The sequence below is a fragment of the Ovis aries genome, chromosome 24 (assembly GCF_016772045.2).
Source record: "Ovis aries strain OAR_USU_Benz2616 breed Rambouillet chromosome 24, ARS-UI_Ramb_v3.0, whole genome shotgun sequence".
Classification (NCBI taxonomy): Eukaryota; Metazoa; Chordata; class Mammalia; order Artiodactyla; family Bovidae; genus Ovis; species Ovis aries.
Genome location: NC_056077.1, coordinates 27,487,479 through 27,514,506, shown reverse-complemented (window position 1 = coordinate 27,514,506; position 27,028 = coordinate 27,487,479). Strand labels below are relative to the sequence as shown.

Below are 27,028 nucleotides of genomic sequence, written 5' to 3'. Positions count from 1 at the left end.
GGTGGATTCTTTACTGCTGAGCCACCTGAGAGATCCACATGTTTTCAAACTTTGTATTGAAAATATCACATATGTACAGGGAGATGTGCACAAGTCCTAAGTATACAGCTCAGTGAGCTCTCACAGAGTCTAGGTACACTTGCCACAAGTGCTCGGATGCAGAAACACAGACCCAGGGAGTTCCTGGTGGTCTGGTAGTTAGGATTCTGGGCTTTCACTGTCTCAACCCTGGGCTAAGACTAGCTTCAAATCCAAGACCACTCTCACAGGTGAAAAGGAGGCCGAAGAAGGCAAGGACCCATTCTTGGCTCCAGGGAGGGTGTCCAAGGGAACCCGAGCTTTCTGTGGGTCTCTGCCTCTGAAAGTTGGGAAAGGCCTGAAGTAGGGTGTGGGAGGAATTCTTCTGTGGACCCTAACATTGGCCCCAGCTTGAAGCTGAGGACAGAAATGGGCCTGGCAGATATGTGAACCAGCCAGTGAACGAAGGAGCGAATCTATGGCAACTTTACATGACCCTCGAAGGAGTCACCCCCAGCCCCCCAGATAGGTGCTGAGGTCAGCTGGGAAAGGGTGCACCCCTGCAGCAGGGGCAGAACTCACAGCAGTGCACTGCTGAAGCAGACACGACTGCTTCGTGTGCCCGGGCCCCCCTGAATTTCTTCATGTCTCGGCAGAAGGGGCAGTCCCCGCACTCAGTTCGCAGAGAGGCCCAGCAGCAGCAGCAGGTTCGGCATCCGCGCGCTCCGGCCCCGTGGCGCCCAGCTACTCGACGACATTGGGGGCGTCAGCAACGCCGAGGGCTGTGGGTGGAGGGTGGCAAGCTCAGGGGGGCCCACGGGGACCCTGGCCAGCGAGACTCCTGGCAGCTTTCCCCCCACTCCTAGGCAGACAGAGCTTGGCTTCCTACCCAGGGAGACAAGGAACAAGGAGGTGCCCCTCCTGTGGGGGGTCAGAGGAACTCCCCTCCCTCTAGGCAAGGCCACCCTCTTCCTGAAGCAGCTCACCTGGCTCCTCCGGGAGCCCTGAGAACTAGCTCCCTGACCTCACTCCTACTCTAACACTTGTTCCATTCTCCCACGCCTGACCCAGGGAGGACCAAGGGAAACAGAGAGGGAAAACGGCCTCTCCACGACATCCCCACAGCAAAGCTCACCGGAAAACCAGGGCTCCTTGTCTGTGGAACAACTGAAACAGGTCCCAACTCTTCCCCTGTTCTCCAAATGTGCTCCATCCCCGGCTCTCCCCAAGCTGAAATAAAACACTCCAAATTTACCTCCCAGATCCCCACAGATTCCTGATTGCCAACTCCAGACCTCTCTTTTCCCTCAGAAGCTACTAACACCCAACTCCTCTTCCCCTAAAGCCTAGATTTCCTCCTCGGATTCAATGGGAACCTGCTCAGCCAATCTAACCCCTAAAGATCCACCGGGCTGCCCAACTTCCCAGCGCTCACAGACCTTCCTTCAGAGGCTGCTTCAGAACCCCTCCGTGGCCCCAAATTTCAACTCTGTTCCCCACAGAGCTCCCTCTGCTCCAACACAGCCTCCTTATGGGTCTCTCAGGTCAACCTGGGCAATCTCCCAGATTCCCTGGGATTCTAGAAACCAGCCTGACATCTCCATAGGACTCAAGATGGGTTCATGTGCACCGCTAACCGCCCCCCCCCCCCTCAGCTTCCCAAGCTGCTTTCCATCCTAAAAGTCTGGAATCCCTTGGGCTCCTCTTCCTAGGCAAACCAGATCCTCTAAGATACCACACAGATTCAGCAGGCCTGGAAACTCTTCATATCCAGAGTCTTACCCAGCTTTCCCCTTTCCAGACCAATCCACGGGGGGGAAAGGAACCCTCTAGCGCTCCAGGTGAGGCGCCTTGGAGGGCTGCAACTCCAGGCGGGGATGGGGGTCCGCAAGGGGAAGGAAAGCCATTTGCCCAGGGTTAAGGGCTAACAGGAAAGAGGGCTGCAGATGCGAAGTTTGGAGCAAACCGAGGGTGAGGCTGGGGGTGGGCAAGGTAGCGAGAGGCCGGGCTGAGGATGAACTGGACTGGGAACTGCCCAGGTCTGTGGCTGAGGAGGAACCGCATGAACCCACCTCACACGTGTCCTGAGAGCCATCTCTCCCTTCTTGGCAGCTCCCGGCACGCCGCGGCCATCGGCGGCGAGGGGGCCGGGCGGCGCGGGACGCGAAACGCTTAGAACGACGGGGTCCACGGCCCCCTGAAGGTGCTCGGCCCCTCTCTCCGGCGGAGGCCAGGACGGCGGCGAGTGGAGATGGGGGGCGCCGGGGGCGAGGCCCTCCCACGGGCTGCGGCGCGGCCCTTCCAGGGGGAGGTCCTGCTCTGGGGGGCTCAGTCCCTCAGTTCCCCCAGGCCAACGGGGGCTCCTCGGGCGCAGAGTGCACAGCTTCTGCCCGGGCCCCACTCAGTCCGGGGGTCCGAGTCCCAGCTCCCCTCCCCCCACACCGCCCCGCCTCTCCCCAGCGCCCCCGGCCCTTTAACTGGCCCCTTCCCGATGCCCAATGCCCAGGGGTCCAGGGCCAGGCCTGGGACCCCCACCGTTTCCGGGGTGCAAGCCCCGCCCACCGCCCGTTCCCGGGGAGGGGGGGGGGTCCCTGTAATCTGCCCCCCTCCCCTGGGCCCGCCCCTGGTCTGCGGCCCCCTGCGCTACTACACCGGGCGAGCCGAGGGGGATATAGGAAGCTGCTGGGCCTCGCCCCCGACCCTGCGCGCGCCCCCGCCCTCTCCCCCTCCCCTCAGCGCGCGACCTTCTGGAGATAAGAGATTTAAATAAAATTTGAATAAATCCCCTCCTCAAGCTGGAGGGTGGACGGAAAGGATGGAAGGGGACAGAAAACGGGTGAGGGGGCAAAAGCCGTGCCTCAGCTCCCCTGGTCCCCGGCCGCGCGCTGCTTCGGCCCGGAGCCCTGGCCGCCTCTCTCATCCCTTCAGAGCTCCTTCCTCCTCCCTCCTCTCTTCCCCCTCCCCTCTCCTACTGCCTCTCCCCTCCCCGCCCCTCCCTCCGCCTCCTCTCCTCCTCCTCCTCTTTAGTCCCGCCTTCTCCCACAGGAACCCGACACCACGCCCCCGTCTTAGCCCACCACCTCCACTTTTCAGAACTAACAAGCGCAGGGCACGGCGGAAGTAGTACTCCTGTGGACGCTGGGTTTACCTTGGAATCAAAGGGATGCTGGGGTCAGTGGGAACTACAAACAAGATGGCGGAGGACGTGCCAAACTGGGAGTGGAGGATGCCGGGATTTATAGTCCGGTTGCCCCAAGGCTCCGGGTTTCAGAGCGTAGAGGCGTGGGAACGATGACTACAAACAGGATGGCGGAAGACGGGCGGACACCTGACTAGCAGTCCATCTTACGAGGTGCGATGGGAACAGTAGTTTCCTAGCCTTCTAGAGAAACCTATATGCAGGTCAGAAAGCAACAGTTAGAACTGGACATGGAACAACAGACTGGTTCCAAATAGGAAAAGGAATACGTCAAGGCTGTATATTGTCACCCTGCTTATTTAACTTCTATGCAGAATACATCATGAGAAACGCTGGGCTGGAAGAAGCACAAGCTGGAATCAAGATTGCCGGGAGAAATATCAATAACCTCAGATAGGCAGATGACACCATTCTTATGGCAAAAAGTGAAGAGGAACTAACAGGGCTCTTGATGAAAGCGAAAGTGGAGAGTGAAAAAGTCGGCTTAAAGCTCAACATTCAGAAAACAAAGATCATGGCATCCGGTCCCATCACTTCATGGGAAATAGATGGGAAGCAGTGGAAACAGTGTCAGACTTTATTTTTTTGGGCTACAAAATCACTGTAGATGGTGACTGAGCCACATAATTAAAAGACGCTTATTCCTTGGAAGAAAAGTTATGACCAAGCTAGATAGCATATTCAAAAGCAGAGACATTACTTTGCCAACAAAGGTCCGTCTAGTCAAGGCTATGGTTTTCCAGTGGTCATGTATGGATGTGAGAGTTGGACTGTGAAGAAAGCTGAGCGCCGAAGAATTGATGCTTTTGAACTGTGGTGTTGGAGAAGACTCTTGTGAGTCCCTTGGACTGCAAGGGGATCCAACCAGTCCATTCTGAAGGAGATCAGCCCTGGGATTTCTTTGGAAGGAATGATGCTAAAGCTGAAACTCCAGTACTTTGGCCACCTCATGAGAAGAGTTGACACACTGGAAAAGACTCTGATGCTGGGAGGGATTGGGAGCAGGAGGAGAAGGGGACGACAGAGGATGAGATGGCTGGATGGCATCACGGACTTGATGGACGTGGGTCTGGGTGAACTCCGGGAGTTGGTGATGGACAGGGCGGCCTGGCGTGCGGCGATTCATGGGGTCGCAAAGAGTCGGACACGACTAAGCGACTGACCTGAACTGAACTGAACTGAGCCTTGTAGAGTTCGTTAAGAATGGCAGGGTCAAGAGGCTAAGGGGACTACCATAAAAATGGCAGGCAACCTAGCTTCTCGCAGTCGCCTCACTCAACCACCTTGGCACCTCGCCCGCCAGTAATATCGAAATTCCCCTCCTGTTGGGGCAAAGCTTGACGGGAGTTGCAGTCTTCCCGGCTCCCTTCTCTTTTCTTTGACCAGACAATGGAAGGGGAAAGGGGCGGCGTCTACCAGCAAAGATGGCCGCTGGAGAAAACGGGAGACAGTGACCCGGGACTTGTAGTTCATTCGCTAAGGCTACTGCTTGTGGAAACAGGAGAAAGGACTACAATAAGATGGCGGCCTAGCACATCCTCTGTGCCAGTGCCTGCTGGGGGACGTAGTCCCTTCCTTAGCTCAACAGAGAAAGAACATGAGCTGCTGAAATGTGCATCTCCACCAACTGTCCAAAATGAGAGCAGAGGGAAAGGGAGAGTGTCTTTCCTTCTTTCCTCGCCACCCGCTTCTGACGACCTGCCGGGAAATGTCTCGTGCCTTCACTCGCTAGTGGAGGGGAAGAATTTCTGTCGCCAGTGGCGCTCAATGCTGATGAGGGAGAAAAGACATTGGAGAGATCCAGGAATCTATAATATGCAACTCCCAATGTGGCGAGGACTTCATCTTTCAGGGGCAGGCTCTTAAAGGAAAGCAACAGTAATCAGTTCTGGCGACAAGGGAGGCGTGGTTCTTGCCCAGGTACTGTCACGCTGTTGTCCCTTGGAAAGCTCCGGCGCCTCACACCTGACTCTTGTTCCCCAAACCTCAGAGAATCGGTAGCTCCCAAGTCTGGAGAGCTCCAGGGAAAAGGGCCTGGAGTCATACAGAATCCCCACCCCTCCTTGGGAAGTCACCAAACCTCGATTATTCTCCTCTGAAAAATGGGGATAACGATACCTCCTACCTCGAAGCAGAGTGTTATGACAATGTTCAGGAAAAAGCCCACCTTCCGGGCCTGACACAGGGCACGTGTTGGTAGTTCGTTTCTCGAGGGCCCTACCAGCCCAGCTGTTTTGGGATCCCAGGTGTCCGTCATGCTGGAAGGAGTTAGCTCCTGTGAGAAGAAAACTGTACCAGGCAGTCTACCCCATCTGGAGCCGCACCCCCTCCGACCCCGCCCCTCATCTGGGTCCTTCCGGGTCCACTACTGATTACTGTTGCTAGAGGGCGCCCATTCTCCTTGACTGTCCATGGGATTCTCCAGGCAAGTATACAGGGCTGGGTTGCTGTGCCTTCCTCCAGGGGATCTTCCCGACCCAGGGATCAAATCCACATCTCTTAAGTCTGCTACACTGGGAGGCGGGTTCATTACCACTAGTGTCTCCTTAGAACCTATGGAATGTGAGAGTGGGAATCTGGAATCTATATTTGTAAGAGTAACCCAGGGGATTCTTTTTCCACTGAAATCTAGAATGAGACTCAGTGTGGAGATGTGGCCTTACCTCGGTGCAGGGCCCTGTGGGGCTCCTGGACACAAGGTCTTCGTGTCCTCCCTTTTTTTTTTTTATTAATTTGGCTGCACTGGGTTGAAGCATGTGGGATCTATTCCCTGACAAGGGATCAAACTCGTGCCCCCTGCTTGGGGTGGGGGGGGTCCCAGCCACTGGACCATGAGGGAAGTCCCCTCCTCCAATTCTTTAATGATAGGAAACAAGGTTCATTCAGGCTCCATGGCCTTCCCTAAGTTCTAATGGGCAGCTTCAGGCAGTTGTTCATCAGGGAATGCAGGGATGCAAAACCAGGGAGAAGCCAAGAAAATTAAGAGTAGCCTCTGGGTAAGAGCCTGATTTCCCCATCAAGGGATGCACACAATACCTTTGAGCTCTTTTGCAGATACCAAAAGCCCCTCCAGGTGGGAGAATTTGATGGTTAACAATGGCATCCTGCCCACAAGCATGTAGACACCTGACCAGTTGGACCTGATTTGAGACCATGAACCCCTACTTACCTCACCACCAACCCATCAGAAGAGTGTTCACTCTATTTATGTATGGCTAATACAATAGCATAAAAAAGAAAAGAAAAAAGAAGAATGTTACAAGTTGATCATGCCCTCTCTGAACAATTGCTATAAAACTTTTCACTATCTTCCCCAAATAGGGGACAGATGTTTTTGAGGGCATGAACCCACTGTATCCCGCTTTGGCTGGCAAAGCAATATAGCACTCCATTCCTATTTTACCCAAAACTCTGTCTCTGAGATTTTATTTGGCACTGGTGTACAAAGAAGTTGAGCTTTCAGCATCATCTCTAGCTTTCGGGCATTATGTAACATCACCTCTTAGAAACCGCATTTTCGCACCTGAGAAGAATGAGAAGATTCTTATTGTATTTTTTAAATGGTGAATATTTATTTATGGCTGTGAGATCGTAGTTGCTCCTCAGCATGTGGAATCTTCCTGGACTAGAGATGAACCCAAGTCCCTGCACTGGCAGGTGGATTCTCTTCCGCTGCACCACCAGGGAAGTCCCCTCCTCTTTATTTTATTTTTTCTTGTCTATACTAAGTTCTTCAAATTTTTAGATATTAATTCCCGTTGATATATGGTTTTCAAACTTTTCCTTCCTTTCCATAGGCTGTCTTTTCATTTTGTTAATTGGTCCTTCTGCTGTGCAGAAGCTTTTGAGTTTGGTGTAGCCCATCATGGAAATTCTGGATCAAGCGACTGGGGAAATGTTCTCAGAAGAATAAGGTTATCAAGATATGTCGGTGATAAAAAGCTGAGCAAGAATGTGGTCTCAACTGACCACATTTGATCTAGAGAAAGTTCTGGAGCCAAAAGTGTATCACGAAGTTAATTTCACCACTGGCCAAATTCTTCCAGGAGGAGAGGTGCTGGGCAGTTCTCCAGAGAAGAGAGACACGGGGGATGGGTGTGCCATTGGCACAAGCATCTGGGTGGGGCACCAACAACGTCCTACAGTCCACTTTGGCACTGTTCAGATCTACTTTCTTCTCCTAATAAGTTCTCTTCATCCCAGTACAACTTCTGCAGGATTCTGCTTGATCATAATTTCTGGGTAAACTTAGGAAAGGAGGATTAGTTCTAGACACGTAACTGATATCGCTCAGCTCTCTCCTCTACATCCACTCATTCTAGCCCAGCCCTACCCTTCTGTTCCTGGCTTCAGCTAGTGTTTCTGCTGGTCTCTACACTTTGTCTGGGGGATTGAGCCTGGCCCTCCCTCCTGAAGGGTCTGAGTCCCTAGTTAGCATGCTTCATGAGCCCGTGACAATGGTACGTGCCCACTTACAAATAAAACAGCATAGGGGCTTCCTTGGTGGTCTAGTGGTTAAGAATCTACCTGGCAATGCAGGGGACACCAGTTCGGTTCCTGGTGCAGGAAGATCCCACACGCCTCAGAGCACCTGAGTCCAAGACGGAGTCCACGTGCAGCCACCACTGAAGCCTGCACACCCAGAGCCTGTGCTCTGCAACAAGAGAAGCCACCGCGGTAAGAAGCCCACAGGCCTCAACAGGAAAACAGCCCCCGCTCTCTGAAACCAGAGAAAGCCCGCACACAGCAGTAAAGACCTAGCACAGCCCAAAATAACAAATAATAATAAATAAATACAATTGTGAAAAAAAATACACCTCAGCATGGGTAGCTGGAGATATTCCAAGGGATCACCTGAATGGTAAGCATATTCCCTCTGTCCCCCATTACATAGCTCTGGTCCTACTTTCTGTTCTGACCATAGTCTGTTACCCTCTGTCCATCCATATTGTTAGGGGAAGCACACTGACTGAAATCGCCTACCTTAGCCAGACACCATAGTGACCTTTTGCGTGAGTTATTTTACAATGGGAAGTCCTAGAAAAGAAGATGGAACTAACAAGCCACCACCCACTGGAAGAGTTCAGGAAAGGTCAGAAGGAGATGCCATGCATTCTGCCACCTCCCAGAATCCTTCTTACTGATATCCATCTTGGCTGCGCCATGCGAGCACCACCAGGAATGATGCTGAATCAGAGTGATTGGCCAAAGAAAATCTGGAAACGCATCCCATCTCCATAAAACCCAAGACTGGGAGCCACATGGCAGTTCCGTTCTTCTGGGTTCTCTAATTTCTGCTCTCTGCCTGGGCGCCTCTTCCCAATACAGTCTATCACTTTATCAGCTCGTGTGTCTCCTTGGACAACTCATTCCTGAATGTTACACAAGAGTCCACTCTTGTGTCCTGGAAGGAGTCCCCCTTCCTGCAACAGTATGGCATGTCCTTTTGTTGCCTGCTGGTCTATTGGCAGGAGGAGATGCAAGTGACCAGGTGGCAGATGTACCTCAAAATTTAATGGGATTCTGGCTGAGTCCCCTGGTAGAAAGGTCCCTCCTCAATCTAGGAATTAGAGTCTGTAGACTCACAGGAGCTAAGTTGGGAGACTGTGAGCACAGATTCTCCAAGGAGGTCACTGGGGATAATGCAAAGTGGGTTTGTTTTGTTTGTTTTTTTTTTTGTCTGAGTCTCATGACTTATGGGATCTCAGTACCCCAAGCACGGATTGAACCTGGGCCATAGTAACGAAAGCCCAGATTCCAAACTACTAGACGACCAGGAAACTTCCACTTCTCATTTTGAAGTCGACACCCCAGTTTCCCATCTGTGCTCTTCCCCTTCCTCTGGCCCTCTTCATCAAGCCCACGGCTGCTCCAGAAGCAGAGGTGACAGTTAGTTGGATTCCACGGGGTGCCAGGCACCAGACTGGGACTGGGCTAGAACCTAGACACAGAGCGGTGCTGACTCTGTGCCTCCCATTCTCACTGTGGTGTCCAACCACATGTCCTCTGAAGGAGACACCAAAGCAACTGTGGGATGACAGGGACCAGCCCAGATATCAGAGCCTGTCCTGAGCCCAAGGCCTCTACAATTTATTCTGTGTGATTGTGACAAGTCATTGAATGTCATCTGTAAAAGTGGGAATAATAGCTATAAGACCTGCTTCCCAGGGTCATTACAAGGATTAAATGAGATAATATCTATGTATCAAGTGACTAGTGACATAATAGAGGCTAAAAAATGGGATTCCTTTCCTTCCTCTGCACCTCATCTGTGAGATGTAGTCCCCTGTCAGTTTCCTGAAGAGAACCCAGGGGACAAGAACTGTGGAAAGTCTCACAGGTTGGAAAGCATCAGGCCCAGAGGCTAGAGACACTGATAATGGTAAAGAGCTCTGACTTTGGAGCCCAATTCTAATCCTAGCTGTGTGACCCAGAACTAATCACGTAACCTTGCTGTGCCTCAGTTTTCCTCATTTGTGAAATGGGGAAACAGTGCTAGCCACTCCATGGGGTTTTGTAAAGGATATGTTATTATATGGAAAGAGCTTAGAATAGGCCATCAGTCAGTGCTCAATGTTAGTGATGGGACTTCCCTGGCGGTCCAGTAATGAGGACTCCTTGCTTTCACTGCCGAGGACCTGGGTTCAATCCCTGGTCAGAGAATGAAGATTCCGCAAGCCATGTGGCACAGCTGGAAAAGAAAAAAAAAGTATTAGAGATGATGATGATGAAGATGGCTGAGCCACAGACTGTGCCTTCCAGGAAGGCAGGATGCTACTGGGACTGGTTCAGCCCATCCCGCTGCCGTAGCAGTGCTGCAGAGATGCAGTGAATGGAGTAGACGGTGCTGCTCCCTCTGACGGTCCCTGCTTTGGGCCCCCACGCCCTCACTGCTCGGTTGACCCATCACTCTGTCAAGACAAGGCACTGACACAGGCATTCCTGGAGATCAGGTGCAGACCACACTCCAGAGCCCCCCAGTTGGAACCAGTATGTTCCTGCCTGCCTTCACCCATTGCTCATGCAGGTGTCTCCTTTTTGGGTGGCCCGCTGCTGGGACTATGGAGAACACCCTGCCTCCTGTCAGGGGGAAAGAGAGACCAAGAGATGGAGAACGACAGTGCATGGTGAGAAGGAAGTGGATGAGGGAAGGGTGGGGGCTCTGGGAGCCCTGAGGGGCAGAGGAGACAGAGAAAGCTTCCCTGAGAGGTGAAACCCAAGTTGAAGGTTAAAGTATGAGAAGGATTGTCAAGTAAAGGAGGAGCAGGCTCACTCTCTCTGCAGGGAGAGTCACAGGAGAGGGTAGTGCTGAGCAGGCATGCAAAGAAGGACACGTGGGTGACGCAGAAGGTAGGGAAAAGCAAGAAGTAACGTTCAAGGCTGGACAGTGACTAGGGGACTGAGGCCTTAAAACCAGACTACGGAGTTGGGGTTTTGTCCTGAGGGCAGTGGGCCGTCAAGGAAAGGTAAGGGGGTGGTGGGAGGGGGCAAGGTGACCCTTGATCTTTCCTATCCTGTCATATGTCACCAACAACTCATCTCTTTGCTCTGTCTAGCAGCTTAGTTTGTCCCTGAAACCTGCCAAGGATATTCCCAAACTCAGGGCCTTTGCACTGGCTTTTCTCTTTGCCTGGAGAGGTAGGAGTGAAGATTTGCTTGAATAGGGCTTAACATTGGAGTCAGAGGCTCTGGCTTGAATTCCTGTTTATTTGTTTTGAATGGGCCTCATGATGGAACCTGCTGGATGACATAGGGTCATGATTGAGCATCCTGGTGGACAGACAGAACTGATCTCTTGGGAACACTGTTGCCAAAATCTCAGCTCCAGGGGATCTTCCCCACTCAGGTACTGCTGACTCTTCAATTGCTAGGATTTCCCAGGCATCAGCTTCCGGTGAGACTGAAACAGAGATGGCGATGTGTGGGCTAGGAGGTGGGGCAGGATGAGGCGGCAGAGTTTCTGACATCTGCCAAGACAAATGCCTTGGAAAACGGAACTGGGCCTGGGATAGGGGTGGATTGCTTCTGCTGTGAAGGGCCCCTGAAGGGTCCAGAGAGCAAGTGAAGTTCCCAGGAGGAGGAGGAGATGGTGGGGTGGGCTCAGGGTGAGCCTGCCCTCTGGGGTGAGGCTCGGCCCAAGGTACGCTGCCCACATGTGAATAGCACAAGATCGCGTGTCTGGCTCCCTCCTCCCCTCCTGCCCTCCTATTCTTCCCCCTCCTCCTCCTCCACTACCTGGCCTGGCCCACGCCTCAGTGCACCCACTCAATGGGCCTAGTCTAATCCTCTGACATCACAGCCTGCCCAACACAGGCCCTCCCTGGCAGACTTGACAGGCCCCAGGCTCAGAGACCCAATTTAGGATCTCCCACCTCAGAACGTATCTCTTCCCTCAACCTCTTCCCTCCTTCAGCTCACAGCTCAGATTGGGGACACCCTAGAGTCAGTCCTAAACTGGGAGGGCAAGAGCCTACGATCTGTCCTGGCCTTGCTGTGTGACTCCAGGTAAGTAGCTGCCCCTCTCTGGGCCTCAGTCTCCTTATTTAAATCCCCTCTACCCTCACAGTTAATGACATCAACCTGTTTTGGCTTCCTCTCAGCACCTTGTAGCTTTAGGAAATCTTTTTTGTATGAGCTCACATGTTGGTTGTGGGGGACCACTGGACTGTGTGGCCCTTATTATTCACCCCAGTGCCAACTCACAGGAGGGGCTCCATCGACAGCTGCTGACTCAGGGTCTACATGGGTGAATGAATGAACAGATGTAGCCCCTGCCTTATGGTGGGGGCTCTGGATATGACCGTGTGTTCATAAGCACGGACGCATGTGCACTCCTGTTTGACACTCCCTGGCAGGGTGTGTGGTGTAACACAGTTGGGGGCATGTCCACTGGGGTGTCAGCTCCACAAGGGCAGGGATTTGTGTCTGACTTCTTCCCTGCCCTACCCCACTCTATCTGGAACAGGGACAAACACATGGCCTGAGTCAATACATCCTTGAGTGTATAAACATATGAAAGTGAATACACACATCTGGTGTGGGTCCACGTGCCCACCTGTGCATATAGTACAGTATAGTGTTAGTCACTCGGTCATGCCTGACTCTGAGATCCCAGGGACTGTCACCCATCAGGCTCCTCTGTTCTTGGAATGTCCAGGCAAGAATACTGGAGTGGGTAGCCATTCTCTTCTCCAGGGGATCATTCCCACCCAGGGATCGAACCAGAGTCTCCTAATTACAGGCAGATTCTTTACCATCTGAGCCACCAGGGAAACCCAAGACAGGTACATGGTGATGCCTAAAGCTCAGCTTCTCTGGACGCTGGTGCCGGATCAAACCTCAGGGACAAAGATGGGGCTAAAGTCGAAAAGCAGAACTTCATTGCTTTGCCAGGCAAAGGGGGATACAGCAGGCTTATGCTCTCAAAACCATGTTTCCCCTCGGGAAAATACTGAGAAGTTTTATAGTAAAAAAGGATGGGATTGGCTCGTGAACATTTTCCTGATGTTTGGTGGTGTCACCTAGAAATTAACGTATTCAACCTTCAGGTCCAACGGGTCTGGGGTCTACATGTTTGAGGGCAGCATACCACAGCCTGTCCTGCCAGAGGGGGTTTCAGTACCTGCAAATGCTTCAAAGATGTTGTATGTATCTCATGTTCAGGCATGGGCATCTTGTCCCAAGGCTGCTCTTGATTTTATTTCTCCCTGGTTTTGCAATCTCTCCGTTAATGAACAGCTTCCCATTGGATTTCAGGGAAGATCATGGAGGCTGAATGAAGGCTGCCACCTGCAATATCAAAGAAATGGATGGTGGGTGGGTGCTTCCCGCGTGGCTCAGTGGTAAAGAATCCACCTGCCAACGTGGGAGACGTGGGTTCACTTCTTCATCCCGGAAGATCCCACATGCCTCAGAGCAACTAAGTCTGTGAGCCACAACTACTGAGCCCTCACCCTAGAGCCCGTGCTCTAGAGGAACAAGAGAAGCCACCAAAGTGAGAAGCCTGTGCCCTGCAACGAAGAGTAGCCCCACTCGCTGCAACTACAGAAAAAGCGCACGCAGCCAGCATAGACAAAATAAATAAATACATTTATATTTAAAATAAACTCCTCAAAAAAAAAAAAAAAAAGAAAGAAATGAAGGACACAAAGGCCTTGAGACAAGGAGCCCTACAGGGCCCTGCACGGGATCACATGCTTCCAGGTCTAAGGGTGTGGGTGATGTTGCTTACACACCACCCCCTGTCCCTTTTCCAAACTCCTCCAGAACCAGGGCCCAATGCCTGGGTCCCGATGGGGCGGAGCAGGGGGCCGCCTCCTTGAGGGAAACTGGATCCTAGGACGTGCAGAACGGCAGGGAGCAGGGCGGCCCCTTTGTCCCCAGGATAATCCCCTCCCTGCCTGGCTCCCTTTCTCCCAGCAACCCGAGTTAAAGTCAGATTTGGGGGGCTGTAGGGGACTAGGGTGTTACCTCAATGCCCCCGTCTTTAGTTGTCCCCTGCCTCAGGGGCTTCTGCACCTCCCCCCACAACCCCCAAGGTATGACTTTCCCTCCCTCATGGGTGGCCCGAGGGCTCAGACCCAAGTATATAGCCACCTGAGGGGCAAGAAGACAGGTGTCGTAGAACCACTGAGAGACTGCAGAGAGGAAGGATCCAGGAGAGACCATGGATTATCATCTGATGGGTGAGTGAGGGAGACAGGGAACCAGGGTCCTGAGACCAGGAGGGAGGGGGTACTGCCTGCACCCTCTGGCCCATCTGACTCAGGTACCTGGCTGCTCTTGCATCTGCTGGGAACCTCCAAAGCCTTACACACTGAAGACTTCATTCATCATTCATTCATTCAAGACATACCTCTGGAGTGCCTATTAGGTGCTAGGTAGTAGCCTAGGTGGGCTTCACAGGTGGCGCTAGTGATAAGAAACCTGCCTGCAATGCAGGAAACAAGAGACCTGGGTTTGATCTGTGAGTTGGAAAGATCCCCTAGAGGAGGGCATGGCAACCCACTCCAGTTTTCTTGCCTGGAGAATCTCATGAACAGAGGCTCCTGCTGGCCTACAGTCCACGGGGTAGCCAAGAGTTAGACACAACTGAAGTGACTAAGCACACACTCACAGGAGACTAAGAACTGGGGTCATTGTTGCTGTTTAGTTGCTAAGTCGTGTCCAACTCTTTGGGGACCCCATGGACTGTAGCCCTTGAGGGCCCTCTGTCCGTGGTATTTCCCAGCAAGACTACTGGAGTGGGCTGCCATTTCAGTCTCTGGGTGAACTTCTCCATTCGGGGATCAGACCCACATTACCCACATTGGCAGGCGGATTTTTTACCACTGAGCTGTCAGGGAAACCCAAGCACTGGGGACACAGCAGTAAAGAAACAGACAAAAAATGAGATTTATTTCTGCAGACAGACAGTCCATGTGATCATAAGTAAATTATCATGCCAGTGTGACTTCCCAGGTAGCGCTAGTGATAAAGAATCACAAGCGTCACACTGGACTGAGCACCCACACAGACGTGACAGAATTTGCATACAGTGATCCAAGTTTGTTGAATGAATGAATGAACGGGGCTTCCCCTCAGGCCTCCCCTTAAGTTCTGAACTTCTGGGAGTTCAGGAATGTAGACAGGGAAGCTAACGAAGCCATCCTGGTCTGCTTCTCATCTCCATCACTGCTCATGACCTTACTTTTTTTGTCTTGTTTTTAAATTAGGCTACACCAGGTCTTAGTTGGGGCAGGTGGGATCTAGTTCCCTGAGCAGGGACTGAACCTGAGCTCCCTGCATTAGAAGTTCAGAGTCTTAGGCCTGGGACCGCCAAGGACATCCCCAGAGACCTTTTTGAGTTGAGCCCTGAAGAATCAGAAGGAGAAGCCCTGGGTGGGATTGGAAGGTGGTCCTGGCAGGGCCCAGCAAGGGCAAAGTCTGAGTAGCGGATGCTGTGGAAAAGAGGGGCCAGGCCTTGTAGCCCACAGTGAGGACTTTAATAGTCACCCTGTTAGGTGGGAGCCATGGGAAGGTTTGGACAAAGGAGGGATCTAGCTGGACTTGAAGAGCTTCCAGGAGGCAGAGGGAGACTACGTGGAAGCAGAGAGAGCAGCGGGGAGAGACATAGCTTCTAGATGCATCTTTTACTTATTTATGGCTGTGCTGGGTCTTCGCTGCTGTGCTCAAGCTTTCTCTAGTTGCCGTGAGTGGCGGATACTCTCGAGCTGAGGTGTGTGGACTTCTCATTGCAGTGGTTTCTCCTGTTGCAGGCTCTAAGCACACAGCCTTCAGTAGTTGTGGCTCCCGGAGTCTAGGGCACAGGCTCAGTAGTTGTGCAAGGGCTTAAAGGTTGTTCCATGGTGTGTGGGATCTTTCCAGACTAGGGATCAAACATGTGTCTCCTGCGTTGGCAGGTATATCCTTTATCGCTGACCCAGCAGGGAAATCCACATTTTAAAATTTTGTATTGAAAATATCAGATAGGTACAGGGAGATGTGCACAAGTCCTAAGTATACAGCTCAGCGAGCTTTCACAGAGTCTAGGTACTCTTGTCACGAGTGCCTGGATGCAGAAACACAGACCCAGGGAGTTCCTGGTGGTCTGGTGGTTAGGATTCTGGGCTTTCACTGCCCAGGTTCAATCCCTGGTCAGGGAGCTGAGATCCTGCAAGCTTCACGGTGTGAACACAAACAAATACAAAACCCCACAGACCTCATGGCCACCTTTTAAGGACAGAGCCAACAGGATTTAGTGTGGGGTGAACGTAGTGGGAGAGAGAGAATGAGGCGTCCAAGAGGACCCCGTGACTTTGATGTGAGCACCTGGAAGAATGGACATGCACTTTTCTCAGATGGGAATACCAGGGAAGGAGGGGAACAGGGCAGCTAGAGCTCAGCAGTGGATATTTTGACTTGAGATGCTCATTAATCTCCAAGGGAAAACATCAAGTGGGAAATTGAATACATGAGTCTGGAGGTCAGGCGAATGTTTTCTTTCTTTTAAATATTTATTTATATAAAATTGCATTTTAAAAGAAAAAATAAAAATTTGTCTTCTTTGGCTGTGCTGGTTCTTAGTCATGGCGGCATGCAAATTCTCAGTTGTGGTGTGCGTTTAGTTCCCTGACCAGGGATTGAACTCGGGGTCTCCTGCTTGGGAGCTCAGAGTCTTTAGCCACTGGACCAGCGGAGAAGTCCCAAGGGAATATACTGAGCTAGAAAGAATCTGCTAACAGGGTATTCTGCCCTGAGTGGCACATACAGAACCGTTGTAAGCCACAAGGGCTGAATCCATATGAGGGGCTGTTATGATGAATGAGCGAATTGGCAGGGGAGGTCAGGGACTTGGTGCTGACCTCTGATTTCTTCCTGCCAGCCCCCTTCTGCCTGCTGGCCCTGCTGCTGCCCCCTCTCCCTTTGGGAGCCCCCATGTCCACAGCCGAGTCTGTCAAGCAAGCCTATAACCTGGCGCTCCACATGCAGACGCAGACTTCCACCCTGCTGCAGACTTACGTGAGTGACGGGCCGTGAGCAGGGCGCGAGGGGAGGCGGCTCTCACCCTCCTGGCCCAGCCCTGGGGAAGGAGGCAGAATGAGGCTGGAAGAAGGCTCCTCCATGGCTCCTGGGCTCCAGGGGCTCTGCCAGCCAGAGACACGCCCACAGGAATGAGGTCACTCATGGCTGGGTGACCTTGGGCAGGTCATTCCTTCTCTCCCTGTCTTAGCTTCCTCATCTGCCAAATGGGATGCTGATCGTGCCTTGGCTGACCTCTCAGGACTGTCAGAAGATTCAAAGGAAGCACCTAGGGAAAGTGCTTTACAGGCTCATGAGTCTGCCCATGACCACCTCTGCCCATGCTTTCGTGAGCCGATGCCATGCTGGGAGATTCAGCCTCATTATCTTACTGGCTCCTCAGATAGCTCTAGGAGGCAAAATTATGACCCATTTTTACAGATGAGAGAACTGAGGTGGCTTTTTGAGATTTTTTAAAAACTTTTTAATGTTTTTATTATGGTATTTGTTTTTGGCTGTGCTGGATCTTTGCTATTTAGTTTCAGCTCTTCTCTAGTTTCGGGGAAGGAAATGGCAATCTATTGCAGTACTCTTGCCTAGAAAATCGCAGGGACGAGGAGGCTGTTAGGCTACAGTCCATGGGGTCTCAAAGAGTCAGACACGACTGAGCGACTTCACTCACTTCCCTCACTTCACAGTTTATCGCTGGAGAATGAAATGGCAACCCACTCCAGTATTCTTGCCTGGAGAATCCCTTGGACAGAGGAGCCTGGCGGGCCATGGTCCATGGGTCGCAGAGAGTCGGACACACCTCAAGTGACTCAGCACTGAGCACTTCTCTAGTTTTCCCGAGTGGCGGCTCCTCTCTAGTTGTGGTGTGCAGGCTTCTCATTGCAGCGGCTTCCCTCCTTGCTGAGCACAGGCTCTCGGGCTCGCAAGGCTTCAGTGCTTGGGGCATGTGGGCTCAGTAGTTGCGACTCCTTGGCTCTAGAGCACAGGCTCAGTAGTTGTGGAGCACGGGCTTAGTTGATCTAGGACGTGGCATCTTCCTGGATCAGGAACCCGTGTCTCCTGCATTGGCAGGAGGATTCTTATCCACAGAGCCACCAGGGAAGCCCTCTTTTTGATTTTGGATGTGGGCCATTTTTAAAGTCCTTACTGAGTTTGTTACCATACTGCTTCTGTTTTATCCTTTGGGCTTCTTGGCTGCAAGGCAGGTGACATCTTAGCTCTTCAACCAGGGATTGAACCCACACCCCCTGCATTGCAGGGCAGAGTCTTAACCACTGGACCACAAGGGGAAGGCCAGAAATCTGAGGTCTAGAGGGGGAATAATTTACCTGAGGTCCCAAAACTGTCTGGAAGTTCAAAGCAGCAGCCTGCTGGCTGGGTCTGACCCACAGATGTTTTGTTTAGGCCATGTGATGCTTGTTCAAATGTTGAACCTGAAAACCTGTCCAAAACAGGCACAGGGGTCCTGCTGGCCTCCAGTCGCTGTGCCGCAGCCGAACCCAATCTGCTTCTTCTCCGGGTGACGGGACCCACCTGGCCCTGGAGGCCCTGGAGCTTGTGACTCTTCCACTGTACTATATTCTAGGTCCACGTGAATTTACCGAACCTAGTTTCTTGTTTCCTTCTGTAAAATCTAGTTTCCTTCTCTGGGGCTGTGCTGGGTCCTCGTGGCTGTCACAGGCTTTCTGTAATTTCGGGAGCGGGGCCTCCTCTGCTTTGCAGTCTTGGGCTTCTCATTGTGGTGGCTTCTACTGTCACGAAGCATGTGCTCTAGGAGTGAGGGCTCAGGAGTTGCGGTCCCCAGGCTTAGTGGCCCCACGGCATGGGGGATCTTTCTGGAGCAGGGATCGAACCCACATCCCCTGCTTTGGCAGGCAGATTCTCAACTGCTGAACACCAGGGAAGTCCCTGCCTCTAATTTCTAGTCTCATATCTGCCGCCATCCTCTGGGTAGCTTTGAGGACCCTGAGTTTCCCCATTTGTAAAATGGGGGTGTAGGACTAGGTGATCTATCAAGTACAGACTTTATCAGTGTGCACCAAAATTCTGCGGGTCTAGGTTTGTGGAGGTGAGAAATTTAATAAATTTAATTTTAAATAAATTAAATAAAAATAAGTTAATAAATTCAATAAGTAATAAATAATAACATTAATAATGATTAATAAATTAAATTAATAGATTTTATTTTATTTATTGAGTTAATACTCAATAATCTTAGAGTTCAATTCAATATTAATGATTGAATATGAATGATTATTTGAAAGTGAACAAATATTAACCCCTCAAGAATGTGAATAAAAAGAAAATACGGCTTTAACCTCATTGTCAATAATATATTTACCTTGCAAATATGGTTATAAGTATCATCATCATAGTGTTCATGATATTAATATAAAGACGTCATTAGTGAATGATAGTAATGCCCTAATCGTATGCCAAGTGCTAAGTGCCTCATGTCTATTACATCTTATCATCTTCACCATTACAGCGCCATGTGGGAATTACTGAAGCTGTGATTCAAAGTTGCACAAGTTGTATGTGGAGGAGGCTGAGTTGAAGCCTAAGAGAACTGGGGCTCTGTGCTAGAACCTTTCATCAACTCCCCGAGGCAGGGAATGGCGACTCCCCCTAGAAAGAGGCCAGTCTCATGGAAGGCAGATGTGAATTCAGGGGCACCCTAGGGCAGCGTTTGGGTCCCCTCACTCTCATCTGTCTCTGTCTCTCGTGCAGCTCCAACACCAAGGCAGTCCCTTTAGTGATCCTGACTTCTCAATGCCCGAACTCTCGCTGAGAACCCTGCCTCCAACCGCCATGCCCTTTGCGATCTGGCATGGCCTGGAAGATGTAGTACGTCTGAGCCTCACCCATGAGGCCTTCTGGTCCTTCAGCCAGCACCTTCTGCTTGCGATCGCTGACCAGAGTGACCTGAGCCCTGGCAATTCCATCGTGGAGGATCAGCTTTGGGAAGCAAGACTCAAGGCCAAAGGCCTAACGGGCAACTTGGCTGGCATCATGACTGCCCTGGGCCTGCCCACCCCCCCATTAAACATACCCCTTGGTACTGTCCCCTTAGGGGACACGGCCTTCCAGAAGAAGTGTCGAGGATATGTAATAATCCGGGACTATGGCTTTTGGACAGACCGAGCTGTGACTTTCTTGGGTGAGCTCAAGGATAAATACTCTCAATAGAGGAGGTGGGACTTCCTCTTAGAGGATGCAACCCTTTCCCTTTCACAGCTGATTCTTTCCTGTTCTGTTTTTTTCTCACCAGGGATTCTTTTCTTCCTTGCTTCTTGGCTAGAAAGGAGACTCATGTTGTCTAGCAAGGCTTGTGTACCACGTATCTGGGAACATTTCCTGGGGACTAGGCCTCTAAGTCCTTATGCCTGGGCCTTCCTGCCCAGATCCTGTGGCCTCCCTTCCAGATCTCGGTGGGACTCCATGGACAGCAAGCATCTCATGAATTCCCATTCCAGTGGTACTGGTGGCTCACTTCCTGGGTGGAAAGAAATACCTCTTTGAAGAGGCTTCACTTACAGTCCATGGGGTCACAAAGAGGGGGACGTATCTGAGTGACAAACACTTTTCACTTTCACTTCCCACTCTACAGGGGGAGTACAGTTGGTCCCCTTCCTGTCATTTAGAGGAGGTCCAGGGACTGCCTTCTTGTCTCTATCGACCTCACTTCCTGTATGAAGATAGAGACTTTCTGAGCAAGGAGGCCTCTCTTTTTTCTGGAGTTCACTTCCTGCTCTAGACTACCTCTCTGATTGTGGCCACTGCTCCAACTTCCCATCTTACGGTGCTTCACTTCCTATTCAATGGATGTCTGACTCTTGAAAAGCTAAGGGCCTGAGTCACATCTGTTTCTTGCTCAGGACACATCCACTTCCGGATGACAGATGGCATCCCAGCCCTGGGCTCTCCTGAAGCTCCTATTTATAGTGTGGCTTTTGCGGATGGCTGGGGGCACCAGGCCATACCCCAAGGATCTTATTCTCCTTAAATGTGTCTTCCCATTTTCAACGACTGTATATACTAGTAAATTCAATATTCTTTTTATTTTTAAACATTTTATTTACAAAAAATTAATTTATTCTCGTAAATAAAACTCTTCAAAGGGGTGAGATTTTTTTTTTTTTTTTTGTCTCCATAAACCTGACTTGAGGAGAAGGGAAGGTGTGGATTAGGGCAGAGGGAGGGGAAGGGGTGGAGGGCATCAAAGGGAGAGGCGGCAGGGCCACAAGGGGTGGGATGGGGGACAGGGAGAGCAGCAGGTAGAGTGACCCTGGGTGAAGGTGGCTGAAATCTGTCTGGAGTAGCCCTTCCACCACAGGGCCAACAGGTGTGTTCCTGGCCAGGACACGACAGAAAGAAGGACAGAAGCAAACAGAGTGACAGGTGTCCCTTCCTTGAGATGAGGTGGAGATATGCACAGGCGACAGCGGGCCAAGAGGAAACAGGACACGGGAAGACAGAGATGCTCAGAGAGGCAGACGCAAGCGGTGGAGAAACTCGGGGGAGCAAGGACATGACAGATACGGGAAGTCGTAGAGGGAGACAAGAAGGACCCAGAGAGAAAAAGAGATGGAGAAGCGTCCAAAGAAAACAGAGAGACAGAAGCAGTCGGAGGTCAGAGAGACGCTGACAGAGATGGGGACAGACGGAGACGGCCGGGAGGGCACCGCGAGTTGGGCCGCGCGGCGGGCGCTCAGGCCGGGCCCCCGGGCGCCAGCTGGCCCAGGTCGGCCTCAGTGCGGCTCACCCACTCGAGGTAGAGGCCGCACACACGGAACCCCAGCACTTTGGCCGGGAAGACGCCCGCGGAGGCAGTGGCTGCGGCGACTGCGGCGGCCGCGGGTTCAGGCCGGGGCCCGCGACTCTCGGCCCCCAGCGCGGCCAGCACGGCCTCCACCGCGGCGCCCAGAGCCCGGACCTGGCGCGCCGCGTCCTCCAAACGCCCCAGCAGGCGCAGCGCGAGCGGGTTCAGCTCGCCCTGGAGGCGGCGCACGACGTCCAGCAGCGGCGGCAGCGCGGCCAGCGCCGCGGCGTCCAGCCGCAGTCGCTCGGGCACTGGCAGGCCAGCGTGGCCCGGGGCCGGGTCGCTCAGATCGGCCACCGGCAGCCGCGGGGGCGAGAAGCCGGGCAGCCCGAAGGGGTCTCCCTGGTGCTGCACCTGCGGAGACGAGGCAGTCAGGGCGGCTCCTCGGCTGCGAACTCAGCCCTCCACCGCTCTCCTGGGGCCTCAGTGTCCCCATTCTCACAAGTGACACACTGCCAACAGGACGGCTGTGTTTGAGAGAATAGAAAAGAACAAAAACCACCGTGGACTTTACACAGGGGCCTCTGTTTTCTCATCTACTCCATAGAGATTATAAACGTATCCACTTCTTAAGGTAGTTTTATGAGTGCTAAGAGGCTTAAGGCAGGTCCTGACTCATTGGGAGGGCACACACACAAAATGTTACCTCTTTTATTAATGCTATCTTACAGACCCAGGTTCAAATCCTGTTCTCCACCACTTGCTAGCTGTGCAGTCAGGTGCAAAACCCTTTCCTTCTCTAAGCCTCAATGGTCTCTTCTATAAGACGAGGGACAGTTCTGTGTCCTTCCTTCCTACCAGGGACCTCTTGAGAATCACAGAAGATAGCGCAGGGGCCAAGGCCGTTTGACTCCCTTCCCCATCTTCCCCCACCTCTCTACCTGCTTAACACATAGCCAGGGACTCCATGAGTAACTGTCATGAGAATGAACAAATGAAAAGATAAAGGTGATCTGTAATTTGTAAAGATGCTATAACAATACTATTTATCCTTTGCTAACATGTTGCTTCTGGTTCAGGCACTGTGTCTCCTGCTTAAAACACACTATTCCTAATCTTCCCAATAATGGATGTATTGACAATGGTGATGATTTCATAAATGAGGATACTCAGGCTGACCTGTCCCAGATCTAGGAAGGGGCAGAAGCTGGAAGCTGAACCAAGGTTGGTAGGACTACAAACCTAGTTTTATTACCCTACTATTGCTGTCATAATTATTAAGTTATTATTTCTAATGTTATCATCACTGCCCAAGGTCACCAGTAGGCAGGCTTGTAGTCTGTATGATTCAAAACTACAGGCTCCCTCCACTATACTAGAGTAATCTGGGGAACCGCCTTGTTTCCTTGGTCAAGGTTCTCCGGTCAACCAAAGGTGTTGGCAAACCCCCCTCCTCTGTAAAAGTGCCCTCTTGGGATGGCATTCCTCTGCTCTAGATTGAAATGGCCCGTCTGCATGACACAGATAGGAGTTCATAGTTCCTCTTATTCAACTGCCTCCTTTGACATCTGGGGAGATCCAGGCTTACAGAGGTGATATGACAAGAACACACAGAGCCTAGAACCTAGGTTTTCTGACTCCCAGGCCAAACTCCCCTTCACTCTCTTAGGTTGCCTCTGTCTTAAAGCACCAAGGAGGGACCCTCTAAGGAGGGGCATTTGAGGCACAGAGAAAGTCCTCCTCCAATTTGCTGGATGATGACCAATGGCCAGTTACTGACCCCTCTTGGGAGCCCCAATTTCTGCAGTTGTGAAGAGATGTTGAGAAAATGAATGGTCAAAGACCCCTTAATCTATACTTCCCCATTTCCCAGGCCCCTGGTACCCGCACCCCCAATCCCACTCACATATTCCTGGAGAAGCTGCTCAGCATATTTGGTGAGGAGGCGGGCAAGGCTGTGTGTCTGTTGGATCTTGGCCTCCAAGTGGGGAAGGGGTGAGGCTGAGGAGTCAGCCTGGGGGTCCTCTGGTGGGAAAAGCAGGGGAGGAATGAGAGCACCCCAACCCCTTGCTTCTTGACTACTTCTTCCAGGCTCACTCTTCCTGAACCCAGAGGCCCCACTCTGAATTCTCCAATTTTTAAGCCAGACAGGCTCTGTCCCATTCCAACTGAGGGAGAATAGGGCACCAGACATTTGCCAAATGGTTGTTCCACCTGAAATGCATTCCCTGTCCCTAAACCATTGTTGAAGTCCTATTAAAGCCAAATTCACATACAGCTTCATTAGTGTAGCCTCCAGATACACTCCTTTAAATTAACTTCTTCTTTCTACTAAGGGCCATTAGTTCATACTTCCAAGGTGGTTCTTTTGCTGGCTTCTTTATCTAGGAGAATCTGCCTCAGCCTGGGAGCCCTTGGAGGACAGGGCTCACATGTCTCTGTACCTCAGTGATTGTTGGTGGAATTCAGCATCATCAAAGCACAGAACTTCAAATTGAAACAAGCCTTTAAGCCCATTTTACAGATTAGGAGACTGATGTCCCATTCCTTCCCAGACGGCCCTGCAGTGCAAGACCATGGGCGGGGCACTGGGCCCCATCAGTGAATCAGTAACCCGCCTTAACCATCACAAGTTAGAGGTTGGCGCTCCGGGAGGAAGACTACATTTCCCGAGATGCTTAGCGCGCATGCACAGGGCATACTGGGGGATGTAGTCCTGGCCCGGCAACTTCCGCCCCGCCCCCAGTCAGAGTTTGCCCCGCGGGTCCCTATCCTTAACAGCCTCAACTTTCGCCTCTTGTTGTCATTCACCTACCCCTGTTGCCTAAAGACTTCCTCCCCTAACTTTACCCCTCTGGCTCCCAGTTCTGATTCTTTTCCGATACTCAGGATCCCGGCGTCCTGCTCCAGCCACGACCCCAGTCCTCCCCCAGCGTGTACTCGAACCGGTGATCTATCTCCTGAGCCCAAGTCTCTGAAGGCACAGCCCCAAGCCTGCTCTAAACTCTGGCCCTTGCCCCTTCCCACAGCTCACCCACAACTCACCCGCTCGTTACCTGACACCGCTGCCCTGTTCTCCCCCGTTCAGGCCGCTCCCTTCCCCGACTTAGGGGTGGCGGTGACCCGGACCCCAGCTTCCAGCCCTTCTGCCCCTGCTCCCCGCGGGCGCTCGGCATCCGACCCTTCAGCCCCTTACCCAGACTGCCCTCCCTCCGGCTCATGCTGGCCCCTGGCTGATCCTGGTTGCCTCCACGCCCCCCTTACGAAGGGGGGAGAAGGGGGAAAAGGGTAGGGGCGTGGCCCGGGCCTAGCCAATCAGGGCTCAGACCCCAACAATCTACCCCCTCCACACACACCCCCCACCCCACCCCCGCCGTCCCAGGCCGGATTCCTTGGCCCTTAGCTCACCTCTCTGCTTACTCGGCCTAGTCGCGAAGGGGACCTGAGGAGGGCAGCAGGTTGTCTGAAGAGTGGACTCGGGACCTCAGGCTTGGGGTGCCCGGGCCTTGGAGGCAGTCCTGAGGTCCGATGGGAGGAGAAGGCTCAGGCTCCGATCTGCGGCCCGGGCTGCTTTTCGGAGAAAGCTTGTTGGATGGGGGAGGGGAGGGAGAGGGTAGGAGAGGGCGCAGCTGGCAGGACAGGAATGTGCTGGCCCTTCCTCTTGTCTGGGGGAGGGGAAAGGCGGGTGCTTGAGAGGCCAAGGTAGGGGCCCTCAGGCTTAGACCACACCTGCCAGTATATACACTCCTGGCCTGTTTCAGATGCCTTCTGCCCTTGCTTTCACAGTCACACCTACTAGGGGACCACTCATCACACCTGACCAGGCCCAGTAAGAGAACTTCTGACACACCCGCATCTCCTGAAGAGTTCTCAAACAGAAACAAGCTTAAAAAGACGGGTACAGGGAGTCATACCCAAAGGTCAACCCACTAACCTGATGCAGAAAAATGCTGTAGGGTCTTAATGCATTTACTTATCCCCACACGTGGTTCCCAAGAACACATTCTGTCCTGGGCTCTGGCACCCAGAAATGATGATCCATTCTTGGTCTCTGGGCCTCTAAGGAGCTCACAGTCTGATGGGGCAACCATAGACAACAGCATGTAGGGTTTGTGAATGAAGAAATTGGGAAGGAGACCTGTGAGTGTGGGAGTATATTGCCATGAAGAGACAATTGCCAGAATAAAGGAAGAAAGGGATGAACTGGCAGAGGGCACAGCAGGTGAGGCCATCGTACTTATTAACAGAGACTGTTATTGGGTATTTACTGTGTGCAAGCCATTGTTCTAAGAGTTATACACATATTAACTCATTCCCATGTTGTAGTTGAGGAAATAGAGATGTGACTTGTCCAAGGTCACTGGACAAGCAGAGGTAGAATTTTACCCCAGCAGTTTGGCTCCAGAAATGTTGGCATAACCACCTTCCTATACCTTAATCCCTCTGAATATAGTCACTGGAAAACACACAGACACAGTAGCCACACCCTTGAAATACACACACACAGCCACACAAATTTAGCATGTCTGCTGATAAACACAGCTTCAAACAAAATCAACCAAGACATACTCCATTTTAAGTAAACTTTTCATTCAAGTAGGGAAAAGTGCATACCATCATAAGCGTACAGCTCAACGAATTTTCCAAGAGTAAACATGCCCTGGGAATCAGCACCAGATTAAGAAACAGAGCATGACCCGTTCCCAGAACCCTCCTCTTAGCCCCTCCCAGTCCCATGGGTGACCGCCCTCCTGATTTCTCACACCATTAATTGATGTTGTCGGTTCTGAACTTCATGTAAATGAAATCATACAATGTGTACTTCTGTATCCTACTCCTTTCATGAGACTTGTCTCCGTTGTTGGGGGTAGCAGGACCTCAGCCTTCTTGCTGGGTCCTCCACGGTGTAAACAGGCTACAGTTCACTTTCCGCTCCCCTGTCGATGGGTTGTTTCCAGTCTGAGGCTATCACAGAGATATGAACATTCCAGGACAGGCCCCTTGGTGCTCATACCCACGCATTTCTGTCGGCTGTTAACGACCTAGGAGTGGAACTGTTGGATCATAGTTTCGCTGAATAACCGCCAGCTTTTCGAAGTAGTATCTCTACCAATTTACACTCCTCCAGAAATATGAGGGATCTAGTTGCTCTACTTCCTCGCCTCCACTTGGTAGGTTTCGTCGTTTTCATTTTAGCCGTTTTGGTGGGTGAAGAATCAGTTATATGCAGTGTCAGGCACGTAATTGGCACTCAGACTGTTGAATGAATGGATGAAGGGGTAGTAGAACAGTGTAGAACCTGATAGCCTGGCGAGAGAGACACACACCCACACCCACAGCGTCCCAGGGACGTCCCCACGCGCAGCGGTCTCACACGGGACGTTGACCCTCTCTCGCCCCCTGGCGCCCACGTGGCTTGAACGCACGGCCGCAGCCCCGCCGCGCGCGTCCAGTCGCCCAGCTGCCCCCAACCTGCCTCTCGGCGGCGGGCAGGGGGCGCTGCGCGTCCGGGTGCCCCGAGGGGGCGGGCCCGGTTG

General features: G+C 52.1%; 1 protein-coding gene and 1 long non-coding RNA gene across 6 annotated transcripts; both read right to left on the bottom strand.

Moving 5' to 3' along the window:
• Positions 1-237: 237 nt before the first annotated feature.
• On the bottom strand, positions 238-25,085 carry LOC121817892 (uncharacterized). The gene is made up of 5 exons (XR_006057985.2): positions 24,900-25,085; positions 12,840-13,006; positions 2,091-9,908; positions 1,154-1,248; positions 238-800 (listed from the first exon to the last, which is right to left on the bottom strand). It is a non-coding gene; the product is annotated as an uncharacterized LOC121817892 (long non-coding RNA).
• CTF1 (cardiotrophin 1) lies at positions 20,772-24,726 on the bottom strand. Of its 5 annotated transcripts, none has more exons than XM_042240467.2 (4): positions 24,537-24,726; positions 23,398-23,516; positions 21,994-22,018; positions 20,772-21,905 (listed from the first exon to the last, which is right to left on the bottom strand). In XM_042240467.2, exons 2-4 carry the CDS (start codon positions 23,421-23,423, stop codon positions 21,441-21,443), a joined length of 516 nt encoding a protein of 171 aa, XP_042096401.1. In that variant the 5' UTR covers positions 23,424-23,516; positions 24,537-24,726; the 3' UTR covers positions 20,772-21,440. The 5 variants fall into 5 exon arrangements, with proteins under 5 accessions (XP_042096401.1, XP_042096397.1, XP_042096399.1 ...); XM_042240463.2 differs by having other exon boundaries at positions 24,548-24,726; XM_042240465.2 differs by having other exon boundaries at positions 24,688-24,726.
• Positions 25,086-27,028: the final 1,943 nt, after the last annotated feature.

Bases quoted from the DNA above. Each gene is read 5' to 3' on its own strand.
- CTF1 (XM_042240462.2), bottom strand. From the start codon at position 23,775: ATGAAGCTGTATGTGAATTTGGCTTTAATAGGACTTCAACAATGGTTT. The intron at 21,906-23,397 runs GTGAGTGGGATT...TCGTCTCCGCAG, and splicing joins AGCAGCTTCTCCAGGAATAT to GTGCAGCACCAGGGAGACCC.